Here is a 23802-nt window from a genome sequence, read left to right on the forward strand (position 1 = left end):
ATAAATTTCAAATTGGAAACATAGCAACACCAGCAATGTGCTAAAATTTACTGGTCGGAGTTCTCCAACCAACTTCCATAATTCTTGACGTTCAATCGATCAGCTGATAACTATTGTTGATAGTGAACCAACCAGCGGGACTCAGCGTCGGACTCGCCTTGTCTTTCGACCCCGGGCGAAATTTTATTTTCATTCTTGGAATTGTTTCATACCAGCACAAAAAATCTACAAGAATATATGACCATTAGAAAATTTTAATTATTTTCTAAAGATGCACATTTCTCAAGATGGGACTTGGACGAATTTTCGAGTATGACATTCTAAGATGTTCCTCGATTTTTTTTACATCGAGGCATCTACTTTATCGACGTTAAACGTTTGTTTCCTAATTCCTGTAGTATTTTACTCGAAAACTTTCTTCGTAATTATGAACATTTTTATACATACAAACGTTCCTTAGTGATTTCGGTATAACTTCCTAAATCCTGAACACGATATCTCAATCCGTTTGGACGTAGTGAGAACCGAAAATAATGAAAATCATTTCATTCTCCATAGAAAAATATTATGAATGAACTTAGTCACGTGTTCTCGACTTTATCGACGGTCAAAGTTTCTTTTTCTCTCCGCTAGAAATCGCTAAAAATGCTCCAAAAATAATTATAGGTTACGTTTATGCAGATACTTATTTGTTGATTTGCAACGAATGTGCAAATTTTATTGCTTACATTAATTTTTTTAAAGGTTTAGACGATTTATTCAAAAACTGGTGTCAGTGCTCAATATACGCGAACCAAAAAATCCGAAATGCATCAAACCAAAAATTGTCCGCATAGCGCTATAACTCGAATGGTAATATCCTTTTTCATCAATTTATAAATAAACTTTCTTTAAAACTATAAACACATTGATGCATACAAACGTTCTTTAGTGCTTTTTATTTAATCTGTCAAATTTTAAACACGATATCTCAATCCGTGTGGACACAGTGAACACCAAAAAATAATGCTCATATCCGGCGACAAGTTTGGTCACGTGGTCACGAAGAGCATGCCCTTAATAAATGGAATCAATATGTTGGAAAATGGTCAAATAATTAATAATGATTTTTTAAAATATTCTTTATAGTAAAATAAAAATAATTATAGTAAAATCTGCTGATAGTTATACTACATATTTCTAGCAAAATTCTGGCTTGTTCTGGATTGAAATTCGGATAAAATTCTAAAATCAGTATTTATTTTTGGATAATTGAGGGTGCTTGACTTGCAGTTGGTTTTAGTCTCCCATATTGCAATTAAATCATCAGAATGAGGCTATAGGCCCCGGGAACCGGTTGTCTTCGAACTCTCGTACTCTCGCGTCTTTAGTCTTAACCTAGGCCTTGCTTTCACCATCTCGGTCCGAGCTCGCGAGTCCTCATCCGATCGTGATAGTGGACGCGCGTATCCAGATATTCGATTCTCGGCCGCTCTACATCTTCAATGCGAATCGCACAGTTCTCTTCAAACCCAGCAATTCTGGGTCATCATGAAGTCGAATAAATTCCATATTTTTCCTCTCGGAATTTTTATAATATCAATCCAAACTGTTCAAACCTCAGGTAAGTTTTAATTATACTTTTTTTTTTTAATTTATACTATTGGCTTTGAGTGGATCGAAAATAATATAAATGATTGGATTTATTGGCAATAGCACTGAAAAGTTTCTGCTTGGTATTACAAATAAAGGAAAAAATAAAAGTCTAACCTTTCTCACAATTAGACTGGTCAATTGAAATTTGAAAATTTTCTAATTCGTTTAATTTTGTGTGTACGGAACACAAAAATTTCTTAATTTTGTTTTTGTATAGTTTATGGAAGTACAATAAATGAAAAAAGTAAGAAAAGATTTGTTGTTAAAATATAATATTTTTTGAAAATGATGAAAAATGCAATTTTGTTAATTTGTACCTAAAGTTGGCAAAAGAAGGTGTTTTGTTATTTTATTTTGTGATACTTTTACTAATAAACTAATAAAATACATCAATACTTTTCAGTTTAAAAAAATGGTATATTTTTTAGGGGTCTTGCAACATGAGCCATTTTTAGACAAAATTCGTAAAAATTTGCTTACACTGGATCATTAAAAAATAGAAAAAAATGTTTGAACCTTAAAAATATGTAGGTGCTTTTTTAGTTTATTAAAAAGATCATAAAAAATAAGCACTTTTTTGGAACTTCAGGTATAAATAAATAAGATTGCATTTATAATTTTTTTTAAATCTTATATTTCGATGAAAAAATTTGCGTCTTACTTGTTTTCCGTCGAAGATTATTTATTTATATAAACTTTACCTAAAAAGAAATTGAGTTTCTAAAAAGTTTGAAAGGATTATAAAAGATTATAAAGGATTTTAGAATTTATTTTAATTATTATATATTATATTATTTTCAAGAGCTTTAAAAAGTTTCAAGGGAATTTAAAAGATTAAAAATATTCTAGGGTATTTTTAAAGATTTCAATGAATTCTTAACAGGTTTAAAGAATTTTTAGGGGTTTCGAAGGAATTTAAAGAGTTTTATTCCTATAGAAATTTTCTTAAATATTTGAGAATTATTTAATGGTAATTTTATTTCAAGGTATTTCAAAAGATTTCGAAGGTATTTGAATATTTTAGGATATTTTAAAAGATTTAAAAAAATTTCTAATATACTTCTATACCATAATAATATTTTAAATGATTTTAAATATTTTATTGTATATTTAAAACATCAAATGAATTTTGAAAAGCTTTTAAGAATTTTAAAGAATTTTGAAAAGATTTCAGGGAATTTAAAGCATTTTAGCATATTTAAAAAAATATCGAGGAATTTTTAATAAGATTAAAATGATTTAAAGGGATTCCAAACGATGTTAAAGACGGTCAGGTATTAAAAAAGCTTCCAAGGAATTTTAAAGAACTTTAAAAAGTTTCAAGGGAGTTTAAAAGATTGCAAATGATTTGAAATATGCTGGGGTATTTTGAAAGATTTCAAGGAATTTTGAATAGGTTTTAAAAATTAAAAAATTTCCAATTATTTGAAATATTCAGGTTTTTTTTAAAGGTTTTAAGGAATTTGTAATATGGTTAAAGAATTTGTAGGGATTTCGGAAGACTTTAGAAGAGTTTTATTTCTATAGAAAAATTTTAGATAATTAAAAACTATTTAATGGTAATTTAATTTCAAGGTATTTCAAAAGATTTCGAAGATTTTTGAATATTTTAGGGTATTTTAAAATATTTCAAGAAATTTGTAATATACATCTATACCTTAATGATATTTTAAATGATTTAAAAAAATGTATTGTATATTTAAAACATCTAATAAATTTTCAAAAGCTTTCAAGAGTTTTAAAGAATTTTCAAAAAATTTCCGGGTAATTGAAACATTTTAGGACATTAAAAAAAATATCGAGGAATTTTTAATAAGATTTCAATGATTTAAAAGGATTTTAGGGTATTTTCAAAGATTCCAAGTAATTTTTAATATACTTCTAAAGCTTAATAGTATTCTAAATGATTTTAAAGATTTTTATATATTTTTAAAACATCAGAGAATTTTTCAAAAGCTTTTAAGAGTTTTAAGGGACTTTTGAAAGATTTCAGGGAATTTGAAAAATTTTTAAATATTAAAAAAAATATCGAGAAATTATTAATAAGATTTCAATTATTTGAAAGAATACCAAAGGATGCTAAAGATTGTCAAGTATTAAAAAAAACTTCCAAGGAATTTCTAAAAGCTTTAAAAACTTTGAAAAATTTTGAAAATATTTGCATAGAATGAAGGATTATAATTTTAAGACATTTCGAAAGATTCCTTAGGATTTAAAATATTGTAAGGTATTTTAAAAGATTCCAAGGAATTTTGAATAATTTTCAATAGCTGGATTTTTGGGTATTTTATAATATTTTAAGGAATTTTAAAAAGATTTCAGTAATTTGAAAGGATTCCGAAGAATCTGAAATATTTTCAATAATTTGACGGCATTTCAAATAATTTGGAAGATGTAAGGGTATTTAAAAAAATTCCAAGGAATTTTCAAGAGTTTCAAAAAGTTTTAAGGGATTGCAGAAGATTTTCAAGGATTGTAAATATTTTAAAGCATTCTAGAAGATTCCAAGAAATTTTCTATTTCTTTTCAATCATGTTCCGGATTTTCCAAAGTATTGGAAAGATTTTAGGGTATTTTTAAAAATTCCAAGGAATTTTCAAGAGTTTAAAAAGTCTTAAGGTAATTTGAAACGATTCCAAACAATCTGAAATATTTTAGGGTATTTAAAAAGCTTCCAAGCAATTGTCAAGAACCTTCAAAAGTCTTAAGGTATTTCAAAAGATTCAAAAGTAGTTAAAATAAATTAGGGTATATTTAAAATATAAAAAAATTCCAAAAAGGGTTTGATAGTTTTCAATATTTTAAAGAGAATCCCAAGTATTTAGAAGATTTTAGGATGTTTTTAAAAATTAAAAGAAATTTTTAAGAACTTTAAATAGTTTTGAGTGATTTCAAAATATTTCAAGGGATTTGAGGTATTTTTAAACATAAGGAATTTTTAATAGGTTTCAGTTATTTTAAAGGGGTTTTTTTTACTTAATAGATTTTAATAATTTGACGGGATTCCAAAGTATTTGAAACATTTTAGGGTATTTAAAAAATTCCAGGGAATTTTCAAGCGTTTAAAAAGTTTTAAGTGATTGCACAAGATTTTCAAGAATTAAAAATATTTTAAAACATTCTAAAAGATACAAAGGAATTTTCAATTATTTTCAAGTATTTGAAGGGATTTCAAAGTATTGCAAAGAGTTTAGGGTATTTTTAAAAATTCTATGGAATTTTAAAGAATTTGAAGGGATTTTAGAAGATTGCAAATTATTAGAACTAATTTAGGGCATTTTAAAAGATTCCAAGGAATTTTCAGTAATTTTCCATAATTTGAAGGTATTTCAAAGTTTTTGAAATATTTAGGCTATTTTAAAAGATTCTGTGACATTTTCAAGAAAAATTATAATTTAAAGAGGTTTCCAAAGATAGAAAAACATTTTCATGTGATTGTAAAAAATTTCATAGAATTTTGGACAATATCGAACGATTTTACAAGACCCATAAGTTTTTTAAATATTTAAAAATATTTTTTTCAATTTTATAAGATTTCCGAATATTTTAACGATTTAAAGAAATTTTAAAAGCTTTGAAGGTATTTTAATATTTTTTTTTTATTTCAAGAAATACTAGATTTCATAGAATTTCACGGAATTTTATAATATTTTAATGAATTTCAAAGAATTTATTCACAAGAATTAATGCATTTTGAAGTATTAAAAACAAACAAACAATTGTTGAAGTAATTTGTAATTCACTCTCAATTCTTTTTCATTCCTTTTACTTCACTTAAATTCTTCTGAATTTACTCACTTACATTGATTTTTTATATTTAAAAAAAGGTTTTTATTTGGTTCATCCTGAACTATCGAATTCACTCAATTCTACTCAATTCTTCTCAATTCCATTGATTTTTGTGAAAGTTTGTATTCAATTCATCCTGAAGTTTTTTAATCTCACCTTGAATTCTTAGCTATTTCATTAGATTTTGTGCAATTCTTATAAATTTATTCTGAATTCTTTTAAATTTACTGAATTCTACTCAATCTCCTTGATATTTTTGATTTTTTAAAAGTTTTTATTTAATTCATTCTGAATTCATTAAATTCTTTTGAATTCACTCAATTCTATTCATTTCCATAGATTTTTGTGAAAGTTTTCATTTGATTCATCCTGAAGTTTTTTAATCTCACCTTGAATTCTTAGCTATTTTATTAGATTTTTTGCAATTCTCATTAATTTATTCTCAATTCACTTGAATTCTTTTGAATTCATTAAATTCTACTCAATTCCATTGATTTTATTGAAAGTTTTTATTTAATTCATCCTGAACTTTTTTAATCTCACCTTGAATTCTGAGCTATTTTATTATATTTTTTGCAATTCTTATTAATTTATTCTGAATTCTCTTAAATTCTTTTTAATTTACTTGAATTCTTTTGAATTCACTGTATTCTACTCAATCCACTTCACATTTTTAATTTTTTTAAAAGTTTTATTTAATTTATCCTGAATTCATTAAATTCTTTTGAATTCAGTCAATTTGACTCAATTCCATTAATCTCTGTGAAAGTTTTTATTTTATTCATCCTGAAGTTTTTTAATCTTACCTTGAATTCTTAGCTATTTTATTAGATTTTTTGCAATTCTTATTAATTTATTCTCAATTCTTTTAAATTATTTTCAATTCACTTGAAATCTTTTGAATTCACTTAATTCTACTCAATTCCATTGATTTTAGTGAAAGTTTTTATTTAATTCATCCTGAACTTTTTTAATCTCACCTTGAATTCTGAGCTATTTTATTATATTTTTTGCAATTCTTATTAATTTATTCTGAATTCTCTTAAATTCTTTTTAATTTACTTGAATTCTACTCAATCCACTTGACATTTTCGATTTTTTAAAAAGTTTTATTTAATTTATCCTGAATTCATTAAATTCTTTTTAATTCACTCAATTCTACTCAATTCCATTAATCTTTGTGAAATTTTTTATTTTATTCAACCTGAAGTTTTTTAATCTCACCTTGAATGCTTAGCTATTTTATTAGATTTTTTGAAATTCTCATTAATTTACTCTGAATTCTGTTAAATTCTTTTCAATTCATTTGAATTCTTTTGAATTCACTCAATTCTACTCATTTTCATTGATTTTAGTGAAAGTTTTTATTTAGTTTATCCTGAACTTTTTTAATCTCACCTTGAATTACAAGGTATTTTATTATATTTTTTTCAATTCTTATTAATTTACTTTGAATTCTTTTAAATTCTTTTCAATTCATTTGAATTCTTTTGAATTCACTCAATTCTACTCAATTTAATTGATTTTAGTAAAGTTTTTACTTAGTTTATCCTGAACTTTTTTAATCTCACCTTGAATTATAAGGTATTTTATTATATTTTTTGCAATTCTTATTAATTTATTCTGAATTCTCTTAAATTTTTGTTAATTTACTTGAATTCGTTTGAATTCACTGAATTCTACTCAATCCACTTGACATTTTCGATTTTTTAAAAGGTTTAATTTAATTCATTCAATTCTTTTGAATTCACTCAATTCTACTCAATTCCATTGATCTTTGTGAAAGTTTTTATTTAAATCATCTTGAAGTTTTTTTAACTCACCTTGAAGTTTTAGGTATTTCGTCAGATTTAATTTTTATAAATTCATTTCAAACTTACTGAATTCAATGAATTTTTTCATATTTTTAAATTGTTTTTCAATTCACTTGTAATTTTTTAAGCACCTTGAATCTTGATGATTATCTTAGAATTCTTGTGATTTCCTTTAAATTCCCTTTAATTGACACCAAATTTAATGAAATAAATGGATTTTTTGAAACAATTTAAAAAAAAATTAATTTGAATTCTTCTTAACTAGAATTCTTTTAATTTTAACTTCCTTTGCCTTAAAATCTTATGAATTGAGATGGAATTTGTAAAAGATCAACTGGAATTCTTATAAATTTCATCTAATTAAAAAAATTCAAAATTAGTTACTTTTGGTTACTTTTTTATAAAAAATGTTACAAGATAAGATTTTTGGTCTTTAAATATTAGTGGTGAGGGTAAAGAAAAAATTATAGTCAGGGAAAAATAAGGGAATGTTGAAAGTGACATTTTCAGCCACCATGGGAATTTAAGTGTAACTAAATTGCAGGAACTGATTTTTCCTGCGTTTTTTGCCACTTGTATTTACAGTTTTTCCAATTATTTTAAACAATTTTTAAAATTAATTCAGCTATTCATTTTGTTTGTCAGAGTTTACAAGAGATAAAAATAGAGGGGGTTTCAGTAGACGATGCAACCTATGGTGGATAATCATTAATTAAAAATACTATACGAATTAATAAATAAAAATTAAAATGATTTTTTTTTATTTCTGTTCTTAATAAATGATTATCCACTGTAGACAGGGTTCCCCTAAACATATTATAGTAGCCTTCCAATCTTAAATCATGACAAATATTTTAATATTTTAATTTCAACCTTTTTTAAAATGAGAAAATATTTTAAAAATAAATTACATTGTGATAAACAAAAATAGTTTCTTTAAAAAGCATCCTTTAATTATTTGTAATTAAATTTCTTCCGAGATTGATTCAGACTTTACAGATTGTGCAATTTCAAAATGTTTGCATAATAACATTTGAATAAAGTCTTCACTTCTTGTTTCCATTCTTCAGGTTACGAAAATAATGACTGCTTACGAGACTGCAATGTTGAAACAGAACCGAAAACCTGCCGGTATGATTTCTACGTCACTCAGCTCACCGATCTAACTAGGTGAGATAATTGGATGAGTATAAAATTTTTTATCACAAAGTGGAGGAACGACCTCTGACGCTTACTTAGTTTAATTTATTTGTTATAAAAAAATTAACAAATCTAAAAATTGAGATATAGGGGCAACCTGCCTACAGTGGATAATAATTAATTAAGAGCACAAATAAAAACAATTAATTTAAATTAATTTTAAATGAAATTAAATTAATTAAATTTAAATTAATTTAATTAATTTAAATTAATGTAATTAATTAAAATTAATTATTTTATATATATATATATATATTAGTATTTTTAATTAATGATTATCCAATGCAGGTTGCATTATCCAGTGTGAGGAGGTTTCCCCTAATTATAGAAGCTGTTTTAAATTTGACATTTATAATTCGCGAGAGTCCAAAGTTCAAAAATTCCAAATTTCAGACATCGATCAGTTGGCCCAATTTCGTGGGAGAATTTACCGTAAAGTCTGCATTTCATAACGGATTTTAAGGTCTTCTTTATTTAATATCCTATTTCTCTTCGTAAAAATGTGAATAAATTTCTCGCAGAAAATTTCGAATAACTATTTATTTTTCGGTTTTTTGTTTTTTAAGTTATACCATTTTTTTTTAAAGATTCTGGAGAAAATTCAAATTTTCTTTTTAAGATCTCAGATATGTCTGATAAAAATTTGAACAAAAAGGTAATTTTTAAACGAATAGTTTAAATTGCAACAAAACGGCCTCAACCCAGATACTATAATAATAGGCTAAAGAATATTTTAATTATAAATAAAAAAGTTTAGTTCATCAAAAAAGAAATTTAGAAATTTAAAGAAATGAGGAATTATTAAGAAAGAAAGAAATCTCAACATATAAATATAATTTTTTAAAGATTTTTGAGAAGATTTAAATATTATTTTAAGGTTTTAGATACATCTGATAAAAAAAATTAACAAAAAGTTCAATCTTAAACAAATAGTTGAATTTTCTACCAAACAGATTAATTCTCAACAAAAAATGTTGCATTATTGCTATTTCAACCAAAATAGATTTTAATTTGAAATAAAAAAAAACTCTTCAAAAATAGATGAATTTTCAAAAAAAAAGAATAATTTTTAAAAAGTTGCATGTGTAACAAAAAAGATAAAATGTTTTCGAAAGAGAAGAATTTTCTATAAAAAAAAAAGTTTAATTTTTAACCCGAAAATATGAATTTTCAAGAAAATAGTTAAATTTTCAACCACAAAATAAATTTTTATTGAAAATGTAATATTGATAATTCAACTCAAAAGCTTTAAATTAAAAAATTTAAAGTTGTAATTCATACAAAATGAAATTAAGAATAAAAAAAATGTCAACAAAATATTTGAATCTTCAAACGAAACGAATTTTACAGCCAAGAAAAAAAATTTCAACCAAATTCTAATTTTAGGAAAAAATAATTTTTAATACTAACTAAAAATTGTGAATATATATTAATTTTTCTAATTTTCTTCGTTTATTTGTTTTTAAAGTTATATAATATATAATTTTCCTAAGATTCTTGAGAACATTCAAAAAGATTTTGAAAAATTCAGATATATTAAAGAAAATTTTCAAGAAAAAGTTAATTATAACCCAAATAATTGAATCTTTAAATTTCAAGCAGACACGTAAATTAAAAAAAAATCTGATGCATTATTAATATTTCAACTAGAACAAACTTTGATTTTAAACTAAAAACAACTCATAGAAAAACGAATTTTCAACAAAATAGTTGAATTTTCTACCAAAAATATTAATTTTCCAGCAAATAAGTCCAATTAAAAAAAAATTATTATTCTTAAAAAAATCAAGTTTACTTAAAAAAGAAAAAAATGAATTTTCAATAATATAGTTCAATTTTCATCGAAAGAAATCAATTCTTAACTAACACAAAATGATTAATCTTTAATTGGAATAGTTCAATTTTCAGTTAAAAAATTAATTTTCAATGAAAAAAAAACTAAAAATTTTTTACTAAATAGATGAATTTTCAACTAAAACGGCGAATATTCAACAAAAGACTTATTTTTCAATAAAGTGCTTCATCCTTCTACTAAGTAGTTTAGCTTTCAATAAAAAAAGAAGTAATAAAATTAATTTTGAGTCAAAAAATTATGAAATTTTTGGTAAAAGCGATGAATTTTTTAAACAAAAAGATATATAAAAAAATTAATTTTTTAATAAAAAGATGACTTTTCAAATAACTTAAAAAGATGAATCTTTAAGTGGAATGTTGCAATTTTCAGTTAAAAAAAATACATTTTCAACTAAAATTATAAATCTTATATGAAAAGAAATATTTTCTAACAAAGTTTTTCATCCTTATACCAAGTAGTTTAATTTTCAATAAAAAAAGTTATGTTATCGTTAAAAATGTATTTTTCATAAAAAAAACGTTATTTCAACAAAATAGTTCAATTTTCAACCAAAGAGTTGAATTTTATATATAAAAGATTTTTGAGTGAAAAAAGAAAAAAATTTCCAGTTAAGAGGTGAAACTTTCAACTTCAATGATGAATCTTTAGCCAAAAAAATTAATTTTCAACAAAGTAGTTCAACTTTTAACCTTTCAGAATTATTCAAAATCTTCTAAATTTTTTGCTCGAATTTTTTCTAACGTTTTTTTTTTTTAATTTTGAAAAATTGTAAAATTTTCTAAATTCTTTTTTGAAATTGTGGGAAATCATTTGAAATACTTTGATATCTTTTCAAGATTAAATATATTTTTTAATCTTTCCAAAACCTCTAAATATCTTTAAAAATAATTCAGTTTTCCTAAAAAAATTAAAAATTTTGCAACATTAAAAAATTGACTTATAATCTTCTAGATTCTTTGTTGGCGTATTTTAAAATCTTCAAAACGTAATTAAAAAATAAATAAAAAAAAATTATTTAAAACTTTTTCAGAAATATATAATTTACTTGTTCTTATCTCTTTAAAATCGTGAAAAAGTTTAGAAATTATAATGAGGTAGCAAAATTCCCAGAACAATTATTATTAACAATTATTTCCCAATATTCTAAAATCATTATCGAATAAAATTTTCTCTTTTATCAATAATTTTCAGAAACATTTAGAAATAAATTTTATCATAAATTAAAAATAAAAGTATCACCTTTGGCTTTTTAAATAGGTTGAAGTGACTATAAAATTTTATAAACACTACTTTCATTTTAAGTCAAGGTTTATTTTTTCTAGGCGATGTAATGATTCTGAAGAAGAGAGTAACGAATACTGTCTAATAAATGGAATCCATAGGCATCCTTTATCAATCAATGGAAAAAGTCCTGGTCCAAAAATAGAGGTAAAAATGAGGAAATAATTATTAAAATTAAAAAGTAGGGTCGTGAAAAAATTTGCACTTTTATTTTTCAAGTTTTCGTCTCGTTCTATTAACAAATAGACGAATTTTCACTAAAAAGTTTATTTTTAACCAAATAGTTTAATTTTGTGTCAAAATAATAGAATTTTCAACCCAAAGTAAAAATTTTTCAACAAAATATTTGAATTTCATACATTTTTTAACCAAATAGTTGAATTTTCAACTAAAACATTAATTTTTAACAAAGTATTTTAACTTTCATCTAAGCATTTGATTTTTTAATCAATAAGATTAACTTTTTAACAACACAAAAAAAAACGAATTTGTAACAAAATACATTCATTAGGAACCAAAGAATTGAACTTTCAACTAAAAAGGGTGAATTTTCAGCCCAAAATGGAATTGTTAAATTTTAAGTAACAAATGAATATAAATAAAATCGAATTTTCAATAAAAAAATATTACTACCAAAATAGTCGAATTCTCAACAAAATAGTTAAATTTTTAGTAAAATACTAGAATTTTCAAATAAAAAAAATCTAACCAAAAATGGAATAATTAAATTTTCAGTCAAAAAAATAAATTATTTATAAAAAAAGAACGATTAAAAAAACAAATAAAAAAGCAATTTTTCAACGATGAAGTTTAGTTTTTAACAACTGGGTTTAATATTTAAAAAAATAAATCTTTAAAGAAACGAAAAGATTTTAATTTGAAACAAAAAGCAGTTGAATTCGACGGAAAAATATTAATTTAAAAAAAGTGTAACATCTGATATTTCGATAAATAAGAATGATTTTTGGATAAAAAATGTAGTAGTTGATATTAAAAAAGAAATTATTTAAAAATAAAAACAGGTGAAGAAAAAACAAACAGAGGAATTAAAAAAAATTGTTGAATTTTCTACCAAGAAAGATTTTCTTTTCCGAGAGAAAAAAGTTTCAGCAATTTGTTGAATTTTTTAGCAAAAGGAGCAAATTCTCTACAAGAGAGTTGAATTTTAGAACAAAAAGTTCATATCAACCAAACAGTTACATTTTTTAATAAAATAATGGCATTAAAACAAAATACAATTTTTCAACAAAATAGTAATTTTTTAAGACCAAATGGCGAATTATCAATAAAACAGTTGACATTTTAAACAAAAAGTTCATTTTAACCAAATAGTTAAATTTGTTATAAAAATAATAGAATTTTCAACCTGAAATGAAAAATTTTCAACAAAAAATTTGAATTTTCAATAAAAAATACAAATTTTCTACAAAACGGTTAAACCTTAACTAATAAATGAATTTCAAACAAAGTAGTACAACTTTTAACTAAGTAGTTGAAATTTTCTATCAAGAAAATTAATTTTCTACCAAAATAACGAATATTCAAGCAAATATAAAATAAATACATTTTTAGCCACAAAAATTCATTTTTAACCAAAAAAGTAAAGAACGCATTTTCAGTCAAATATTTCTTTATTAAAAAAAAAAAACAAAAACAATTTTAAAGAAGTAGTACAACCTTTAATCAAGAAGTATTTTAGTTGAATTTATAACCAAAAATGATCAATTTTCTTCAAAAAAAAAAGGAAATTTTAAATATTTAGGTAAAAAAAGTAACCTTCGACAAAAAAGGAGAATTTTTATATAATCAAATAATCCAGTTTTTAACGAAATAATTAAACTTTTAACAAAAAAGTATTATTTTCAAATACAGTTTTTCTAAACCAAAAATGGAATAGTTAGTAGAATTTTCAGTTTAAAAAACTTAATTTTTAACCAAACAAACGAATTTTCCAAAAATAGTTAGTTGTTTAACAAAAGATATGAATTTTCAATTAGATTGATCAATCTTCAAATAAAAAAAAAACGCTTTGTAACGCAGGAGTTCAATTCTTAACCATTAAGTTTATTTTTTGTACAATTAAATTTTAAATAAACAGAAAGATTTTAATTTTGAATAAACACAAATTTAAACAAAAAATATAATTATCAACAAAAATGTTACATATTATAGTTTAACCAATTAGGTTAAATTTTCAATAACAAAATGTAATAGTTGATGTTTCAAAAATTAAAATCTTTTTATATATAAAAAAAACAGTTGAACTGAAAAAAGAAAAATTTTCTACCAAAAAAGATTTTCCATTCAAAAGAAAAAAAATGTAACTAAACTTAAAATTTAAATCCAAAGAGGCAAATTCTTTACAAAAAATTTGAATTTTGAACCAAAAAGTTAAACTTCAACCAAATTCCATATTTTTTAACAGAATAATACAATTTTCAATTAAAAAAAACTGATTTTCAACAAAACAGTTGACCTTCAACTAATAAAGAAAATTTGAACAAAGTAGTTAAAATTTTGTTTAAAATGCTGAATTTTCAATAAATTATATGAATTTTGAACAAAACCGATTACTTTTAAACAAAATAGATCATTTTAAACAAAATAGTAGAATTTTCAAATAAAAAATATAAATGTGCAAAAAAGTGTGATAGTTCCTATTTCAACAATATAAAATAAAAAATTATTTTTTTCTGTTGAACTATCAACTATTATTTTTCTAAATAATTTTTTTAAATTCAACTGCTTTTGTTTTGAAATTAAACTCTTTTTTAGTTGAAATATAAAATTTCACATTTTTTAGCATTAATCTTTTTTGAATAAATGCAACTGTTTTTTATTTAAACTCCAAATCTTTTTTTTTGCTAAAAATTGTATTTGTTTAAACATTAAAATCATTTGTTTAAATTTAACTTCTAACTATTGCTAAAAAAAAAAATGTTCTGTTTTTTTTATTGAAAATTAATTTTTTGACTGAAAATTTAAATTCATCCATTTTTGGTTGAATATTCATATTTTTTATTTGAAAATTCTACTAATTTATTCAAACTTTAATTGTTTTGTTGAAAATTTAACCATTTTGATGAAAATGCAATATATTCCTAATTGAATTGTTTGAAATAGAAAGCCTTTTGAACGTTCCAATTTGAATTCTTTAATTTTCAATTTATAAGTGATAATTTTTTATTTTACTATGCAAATATTAAATAAAAATTGATCCATTATTGATTTAAAATAACTTAAAATAAAAATAATTTTAATCTTACTATAAAAACAGTTTAGTTTGAAGCAAGATTCAAAATCGCTCAATTTTTAATGTTTTTAACATAAAATTGTTTAAAAATTATACAATTTTCAATATTTAGAAACTTACTGCATCATCCGTCAATTTATTGTATATTTATTTTATTATTTTATATTTATCTTCTTGTCAGAAATGTTTTAAATTTTAAATTTAGAAATGTGTCAAATGTCGAATTTTTTAATTTAATGGCATTTAAGTTAAAATTGTTCTTGATGTTATTGAATATTTGTAATCAAACATTTTTAAGCTTCAGTTTTAAAAGCTTAAAGTTACAAAGTGTTCCTCTTTGAGTGATTTAATTTGCAGTTAAATTTTGATTTGTTTACTTCTAATAAAAATATTTTCAGTTTTAAGAGTTCGAATGGTTTAATTATCATTTTATACTAATAATAATTTTGCACAGAAAGTAAAAATTTCGAATAAGTTATGGTACCTTAAGGAGTGACATTTAGTGAATTTGGGTGTGCTCTTATTTATAAAATTAATTTCTTTTTCTAATACTGATTGTTCATATAATTATTTTAATCTACAGTTAAATTAAACCAAAATATGAGATTTTTCAAAAAATTATTTGAATCTTTAACCAAAAAAGACTAATTTTCAAATCTATAAAAGGAATTTTTAACAAAAGAGTTGAGTTTTCAAGCCAACAAGAGGAATTTTTGACAAAAAAGTTGAATTTAAAACCCAAAATATTAATTTTCTACCAAAATAAGTGACTTTTCAAATAAAAAATGACAATTTTATAGCAAAAATGGAACATATATATTTTGAAAAAAAAATCATTTTTAAGCAACGAAATTAATTTTTAATTAAAATGATGAATCTTCAAAGAAACAAAAAATAATAACTTTCTTCGCCAACTTTCAATAAATCGTCAAATTTAATTATACGTTGATAAATAGTTCATCCGGAAATATCTTGAAGATGTATTTTTAGTGTTTTTTAAATAAAAAAATATTTTTTTAATATCATTTACTGGGATTTTCTCGCTATGATAAGAAACTTTTGGAAATCATATAAGATTTTTTGTAAAATTTATAAAAACACGAAATCGAAAAAATAATGTTTTTCTTTATAAATAAAAAAATGGTTTTATTGTATATTTAATAGATTTGCCTGGGAGATACTTTGGAAGTGTACTTATATAATAAATTGGATTTTGAAGTCTCCTTCCATTGGCATGGGATCCGACAGAAAGGATTTGTTCACATGGATGGTGTTCCTATGGTAACGCAATGTCCAATTCTACCGTTTAGCGCTTTTCGTTATGAAATGAAACCAGATAAAAGTGGTACATACTTTTATCACGCTCATTCAGGTATTTTTTTTATTTTTATATTAAAAAAATAAAACCTTTATATGCAAAAATTAAACAAAAAATCTGCTTCCCAGGCGGGCATATTCTCATCGCGCGCTACGCACGCGGTTTTACGCGCGCCGACGGTGCGCGACTGTCGGTTCTCGCGCTTCATGCTCGATGATATATTTTTCTCGCGCTGCGCGCTCGATCTTTATATTTTCGCACATTCTTGCTCAAAACTTTTAAAATTAAGAATAAAAAAATCCACCATTGTAATTTTGTGATTGTGAATTCTCTTTTGTTAAAAGAGCTCAGCTCGAGAGTTTGAGCGCACCTACGGCGCATTCATGCACATACCTTTTAAAATAAAAGGTTAACGGATAGACAACTGTAATTTTGTAATTGTGAACTCTCTTTTGTTAAAGCTCTTTCGGCTTTAACGATCATATTCTCATCACGTATGTCGTGCTTCGCACTCGATTTGGTCAAAAATAGGGTCCTATACTTGATCCTATGTTCTCTTTCGTCTTTTCTGTCCTTTTTCCAAAAAATTAATTTTTTTATTTTTTATCTTATTTTTTACGATTGAAAGAAAATCTATTCGTCCTATCTAAAAATGATTAATAATAAATTTATAGATTTTTTCAGGCGAACAAATTTTGTCTGTTAATTTTCATTCGTACCTTGTGACGTTTTTTCAAAAAAATTTAATTTTTTTATTTTGAATGTTTTTTTTTACGATTAAAGCAAAAAATAGGTGTCCTGTAAAAAATTATTCATGACAAATTTCAATGAGTTTTCGGTATTTTTTGGAAACGTAACTTTTGTCTATTTTTTCCATAGCTTGTGTCGTTTGCAATAAATTGAATTTTCTATTTTTATTGTTTTTTACGCATAAAACAGAAACTGCCGATTCTATAAAAAATAATTATTAAAAATTTGTAACTCTTTTTTGGATAAACAAGTTTTGTCTAATTTTTTCGTAGCTTGTGTCGTTAGTCCAAAAAAAAATTATTATTTATTTTTAAAGTTGTTTTTTACGACCAAAAACAAAAATTAGGCGTCCTATCGAAATTTTAGCTTATTCATTTTGGTTTTAGCTTGCATAGTTGGGCAACAAAATGGAATTTATGAATTTTTCATTATTTTTGGTAGGATCAAATTTCGAATTTTCAACTTTTCGACCAAATTAAAAAAGTTTTTATGATTAATCTTGGACGGCTTTTAAAAATCAACGTTTTTTTCCTCTAGACTTATTTTCATATCATGCGTTGTTTGGCTTAAAATCTTCATTTTATTATTTTTATTTTTTTATTTTGAAACTGCTCTAACTCTGATAATTTTCGTTTGATAGAAAAAAGTCATAAAGATAAATTTTTTGAGTTTCTGAAAACTATGAATAACCGTACATAGAATTCTTAAATTTCGAAAAAATGTGGTTTTAAAAATGTTGAAAATGGGCTTACTTTTTGAATTTTCATCCAAAATAGCTGGTTTACGAACTCCTTTCTTTTTAGACCTTAAAAAAGTGTGCTAAAGCAGAATCCAATCTGATCAATTTTTCGAAAGTTATCGTGCCTACAGAATGCAGACAGCCGGACAGACAAAAACCTTCGTAAAAATCGTTTTTTCTGACTCAGGGGGTCTCAAAACGTTGAGATTTGATGAAAACCAACAAAGTGATTTTTTATATAAAACCAATACCTTCTCATTAGGATGAGAATGTAAAAATAGAGCTGTAGTTTTACTTGAGTTAAAAAACGACTAGGTCCCATTAAAAAATTATGCCAAAAGAATTCGAATTTCATCTGAAAAGATGCTTATCAAAATGTGGAAAATTGATTAGAATTTTTATTTTGGCGTAATGGAGTTTGAAATCTTGAGAGTGGTAAACATTCTTAAGGCCATGTAACGATTGGGTCACGTGACTAGATTCCTACCATACCGACACTTGTTATTTCCCAACTTATTTTCACACGAAGCGCCATTTCGAGTTGAAAATTTGGGATAGTAAATAAGAATCACTAAGGAAGGTGGGTCTGATCATGAATTTTAATAATTATGAAAAAAGTAAAAAAAAATTATTTAAAAACAAAACTTTTTTAATAATTATATAACTGTAAGACCAGACCCACCTTTCTTAGTTCTTTTTATTTATTATCCTAAATTTTCAATTCGATCTATCGCTTTGTGTGAAAATAAGTTGAAAAATACAAACAGTATCGGTAAGGTAGGAACTTGGTCATATGACCCACTCATCACATGGCCTTAAAAAGTTTTTTACATGTATTATACTTGGAATGCTTCTATAGCCCGTGTGGAAAAGTCGATTGGGCAATGTTAATTATGTCTACACTGGAAAAAAATTGAATTAAATCAAGTAGGCTAATTTACTTGGCTAATTCTGATTGAAAGAAGCAAGTATTTTCTTTTTAAAAGGGACCGATTTTCTTGATTCAAGAAAATAATAAAATCCGGACAACTATTTTGAATCAAGAATATATTTACTCTAAGCAAAAAATTATTTAATTAATTTGTTCCATTATACCCATTTGCATGAAGTTTAATAAAATATTGAATTAAGAATAATATATTCTCATGATAAGTACCCGTGTAGAAATTCAAATAAGGAACTAGTCTGGTTCCCGACCATTCGACTCCACTTAAAGTCGGGGGCTAGTCGGGTCATCTGACTAGCCTCCGAACAGTAGCGTCACGGAAGATTAGTCGGGGACTAGTCAGCTGACCTGACTTATCCTAGTCGGGGCCTGATCGGGTAATAGTAGGTGTCATATGATAATACATCCGCGTGGAATATTAACCAAGCTTCCCAAAATTTGTGGAACATTCCAATTTATGTAACTAAAATTCCCCAAAATTTGTGGCATATTAATTTTAAAAAAAACTTCAGCTGTAAGGCAGCAATGGAAGAGCTTCGCTCCGAAGGAACCGCCATGTTGGTCACAGTCTCTGCTCCAGGTAATTATGCTCCGTTACGTGTGGACTGCTGCCTTAAACACTCGACGCGTCATTTCTGTTGCGCGAGAGGCGGCACGTCGCGCTCTTGCGGATTTTCTTTAAAGCTATCAATCCAGAACCGCAAGACTTAAATGAAGGTTCCTAGAAACTCGCAATTTTATAAAAAATACTACAAAAAAATAAGACAAATTTTCGTACAAAATTATTAACTTAAAAATTATTTATTAAGTATATTTGAGATGAATTTAACTTTAATAAATCTTTTCTCCAAAAAACGGTGTAAAATGATTGTTAAATATCTTCTTAGTGTTTTAGAATTTAAAAAATCATTAGTGAACAAAAAGACCCGACTAGCCCTTGACCAACCACCGACCAGGCCCCGACTGAAATTTTGACAACAAAAAGCACAACTAGTTCCCGATTAGTCCCCGACTGGGTACTTTGTCAAAATTAATAACCCGACTAGCCCCCGATTAGTGCCCGACTTGTAATAGGGCCAAATAGGGTTATTTCCACACGGGTAACTAAAACTCTAACGAAATTTTTTGTTTACCCAAGTAAATTCATATACTTATTTTGACCGCTATTTGAATTGCAACAATGTTCATGTTCTTGAGACGAGAAAATGAATGTATTTAGCGAAGAAATAATTTCTCTTAGAATAATGCTTCAATATTTTCCTTCAAATAATTATTAATTTAAAACGAATGTCTGATTTATAAAATTCAAAACATTGGTGCACATAATCAATTTTATTTATGCAAATGTAGATAGGAATTTGCAACTTTAATAAACTAATAGCTTTAGGCTGACACGCAAATCAAATCACTGATAAAACTATAAAAAAATGATAAGTTTATTGCGTCGGTGAATTCAAATAGATTTGAAAAAAGTGTTTTTAATTTTGAAATAATTATGCAAGACTCAAAAGTCATTTCATTCCTAAAATCATTAAAAGATTATGAATGTACTGTATGAATAATTTTTTTCGTTGATTATTTATATGTATTAATCTACTTAAAATTAAACCATTTCGAATTTATTTAACCGTGAAAAATTTTTGTGAATCGGAAAATGACTGTGATTTTTTCTTCCTCGATTAAAACGGCCACCCTGAAATTAATTTTGTTTAGTGTTCAAAGTAACAAAAAATTATCCAAACTTGAAAATAACAATAAATAGTCCTGCTAAATACAGGAATTCTTCATTCAGTAAAAAATATTATTTTTTTGGATTCGGCTAGATTAAAATTGATTTCTAACAAGTGAAAAATTATGTTATGTGAACCTTATTTAATTTAAATAAGAGTTGGAAGACATAGTTGTATTTTGTTTATACACAATTTTCGTGTTTGATAATAGCAAAAATGGCAAAATTCATGAAAGTTATAAGTAAAAAAATAGTTTTAAAAATATAAAATGATCATGTGTTATTTTAATTTAAACTAAATAAGTTTTAGGCAACAGATTTTCTAACTTTAAATTAATTTTTTCTTGATGAAACCAAATTCCTTTATTAAGCAGGAATTTTTAAAATAATTTTAAATTTTATATTCTTACTTGCTATCTGAAATAGTTAATATCTTGTTTTATATTTTTATGTTGTTAAATGGCAATGCAATGCTTTCCGCGTACAGTAGCGCGCATATAATGTTGCTGTTTTAAATAATTAAGTATAGATTTAGGTTTTTTTGAATAAAATTAACAAAATTAAGTTTTCAGTCAAAGAATTCATTAATCATAGAAAATGTCTTGGACTACAAATGGTTAAAATTTTGGCAATCACCCATATACTCACATAATTCTTTTTTATTATGTAAATAATACAAAATAAATATAAGACAGCATAAAACAAAGTTATAAGCTTTGAAAAAATGCTTAAAAATACAATACAGTACTTTTCTTGATAATTAAAAAAAATGTTATGCGTTTTTAAAACAAAATATTTAAGAAAAAAGAATTCAATAACATTTTTAAAAAGTTGATTAAGAATGCATTTCATTTTATGAAATAACAATTATAAAATTGACCTTTACAATTTTTTTAAATAAAATAATTAAAAATGCAAGCAGGAAGCAAACAAATATTTTTCATCCGATTACAGAATTCTTGTTTCTTCTGATTTCAAAGTATTTTATATTTGAAAGAAAAATAGATTATCGAGCACTTTTTTAAATAGGTAATATTTAAACTAGCGATCAATTTTTTCTACATATTTTAAATTGTATAAGTGTATAAATAATGTATAAATAAATAATGTATAAAAACCTGAACAGAGGACATAGATTTAACACAATGAGAAAAATGTTTTATTCCTACAGCAAAACTATTTGTTAAAACAACGTTTTATTTTCTTAAACCAGCAGAATTTTTTATTAAGTGAGCAAAAGTTTTATTAGGCCAAAGAATATTTTTAATTGCATTGGAAACTTAAAATTTTTTGTTTTTGCAAAGTTTATACATTAATAAAGAACATGTTTCGACTTTTTTTTTAAATCGGCTTTCACAGATCTCTTACAAATTCATTTAGCTACCGTTAAAAGTAATTCTTAAAATCGATTAAAAATATAATCTGCAATATTTGATTTGACATTTTTTCCTCTAAAATTCACACTGTGCAGCGCCAACCCTGGGTGAAGTCAATCTAAGCATAAAAAAAGTGTCCCTTTATAGATGCTTTCATTATGTAAGTTTTAATAACTAATAATTTAGAGCATCAAATCAAATTTCATGTTTATAGTCGGAGTGCATCTAGCCTGATATAGAAGCAATTTTTTTGATTAATTAATTACATTTTTCTAAAGTAGGGCCCAATTAGGGTCAAATTGGTGCCTAAGAACTATTTGGGCAAAATCCGACACATTTCTACACGCGAGTCTGATTTAAAATTATTTTTAATTCACAGTTTTAATACTTATACTATATTAAGATTTATCTTTCAAGCAGCGTGTTTTTTGAATAATTAAGTAATTATACTTAAACATTATAATGAAATATACACGGTAAACAGTTTTGCAACAGGCTGATGGATTGTATGGACCATTGATAGTTCGCGCTCCGGATGATAGTCATGTTTCGGAGAAAGTAGTTCTTCTTTCATCAAGATCAACATCCCCATTGACAACTTTTTCACAATCAAAATTTCCTTGGCCAATTGAATTATTAATAAATGAAAAGGTAAATGTTATGCAGTATGTATATAATTTCGAGTAGGACTTTAAAAAATATTTGTTTCTATTAAAGTAATTCTAATTTTCCTATAAATACGGCAAGCAATAACTTTTTAGCATAAAAGTGTCTATGATCTCTTAAGGTTTAATTTAATTTTCGTCTTCTTTCAGGGCAATGGGTCGCAAATAGACGTAAAGGAAGGAATTCATTATTTGTTGCGCATTGTTAATGCGGCTGCTTTTAATTGCCCAATTTCTTTTTCTGTAGCAAAGCATCAATTAAAAGTAACGGCAACTGATGGTAATGAAGCCGAAAGTTTGGAACCAGCCACGCATGTTATCATTTTTCCAGGTATTTATTAAATATATTTATTTTGCAATTCACTATTTGATGTAGCGGTTTTTGCAAGATATAAAACAAAATGTAGCGTTTTATGTTGTGGATTTATAGGTCGAAGGTGATGAGGGTTGTTTAGATTAAAAAAAAAGGTACTGCATCCTAAATTATTTTTATTTCGTCCACATAATAAAAAACGTAATTGGATAATGTATAATGTAATGTCAATGAGGAGCCCTCTAAATCTTAACTGATTCGCTTTATCTTTGTCACAGAACAGTTTTGTTCCTAAATTAACAAAGGTTACAGTACGTTTTATTTGAAGAAGTTTTTTTACAACGAAAAATGTACAACCGTAATATATATTTTAAATACAAAAGAAATGATAAGTATGAAAAGAATCTGGATTCTAGTTTACACATGCTAGTGTTGTAATAATTTTGTTTGTTGTTAGTTTTTTTGGTTTGTCAATATGGTTTTATATCAATGCCGTGATTGTAATTTTGTCTTTCATTTGTAGCGTAAAAACTTGTTAGGATCCCAAAAATTTTCAATAGTGATGGTTTAAAGAATTTACAACTGCAAACCAAGGTTTTCGGAAGCGCTTGCGACGTTTTCGTTTAATGATATGTGTCTCGTATATATGTGGTAAATTGTAAGATGAAATTTTCGAACGGTTTTGTAAATTGCAAAATTCTTGATCTGTGATTGCAAAGCTGCATCTTCTTTAGAATCCGTATGTGTATATGTTTAATGAAGATTGTCAAGATACGGTATTTGGTTTGTACATTCTGTAAAATTGTACGTAATCTATGAATAGGTGAAGCATTTTGGCTATTTTCGGTTATGGATAATATGATGAGCTTCTTTGGGAGAAGACTGAAATCTGAAGAAACTTTGGTATTAGACCTTAAAGTGATCAAATAGTTAAAGATGTTGATATAATAATATGTCTAATAATGCTCAGGTGTTGACCAGTGTACAAAACATCAAGTACAGGATGGAAAGTTGAAAAAATCACAGCATGAGTTGATTTTCAATGGGAATTTTAAAGTAGAATCTGAATTTCACCAATTTAAAATTTGATTTTGCTAGGTTTTTTTTTAGTTTTTGTTGCATGATAAGGAAGGGATACA

General features: G+C 25.0%; 1 protein-coding gene across 1 annotated transcript in view; it reads left to right on the top strand.

Annotated features, from left to right (window-relative positions):
* Positions 1 to 1005: 1005 nt before the first annotated feature.
* The window catches only part of LOC117181019, an 83324-nt gene continuing 60527 nt past the window's right edge, over positions 1006 to 23802 (top strand). Inside the window, exons 1-7 of the mRNA XM_033373588.1 lie at positions 1006 to 1076; positions 1323 to 1603; positions 8309 to 8408; positions 11616 to 11721; positions 15992 to 16199; positions 22170 to 22336; positions 22501 to 22681. Coding sequence (XP_033229479.1) covers positions 1006 to 1076; positions 1323 to 1603; positions 8309 to 8408; positions 11616 to 11721; positions 15992 to 16199; positions 22170 to 22336; positions 22501 to 22681 — 1114 coding nt within the window. The remainder of the gene's footprint in view (positions 1077 to 1322; positions 1604 to 8308; positions 8409 to 11615; positions 11722 to 15991; positions 16200 to 22169; positions 22337 to 22500; positions 22682 to 23802) is intronic.

This window comes from Belonocnema kinseyi, chromosome 10, assembly GCF_010883055.1.
Source record: "Belonocnema kinseyi isolate 2016_QV_RU_SX_M_011 chromosome 10, B_treatae_v1, whole genome shotgun sequence".
NCBI lineage: Eukaryota > Metazoa > Arthropoda > Insecta > Hymenoptera > Cynipidae > Belonocnema > Belonocnema kinseyi.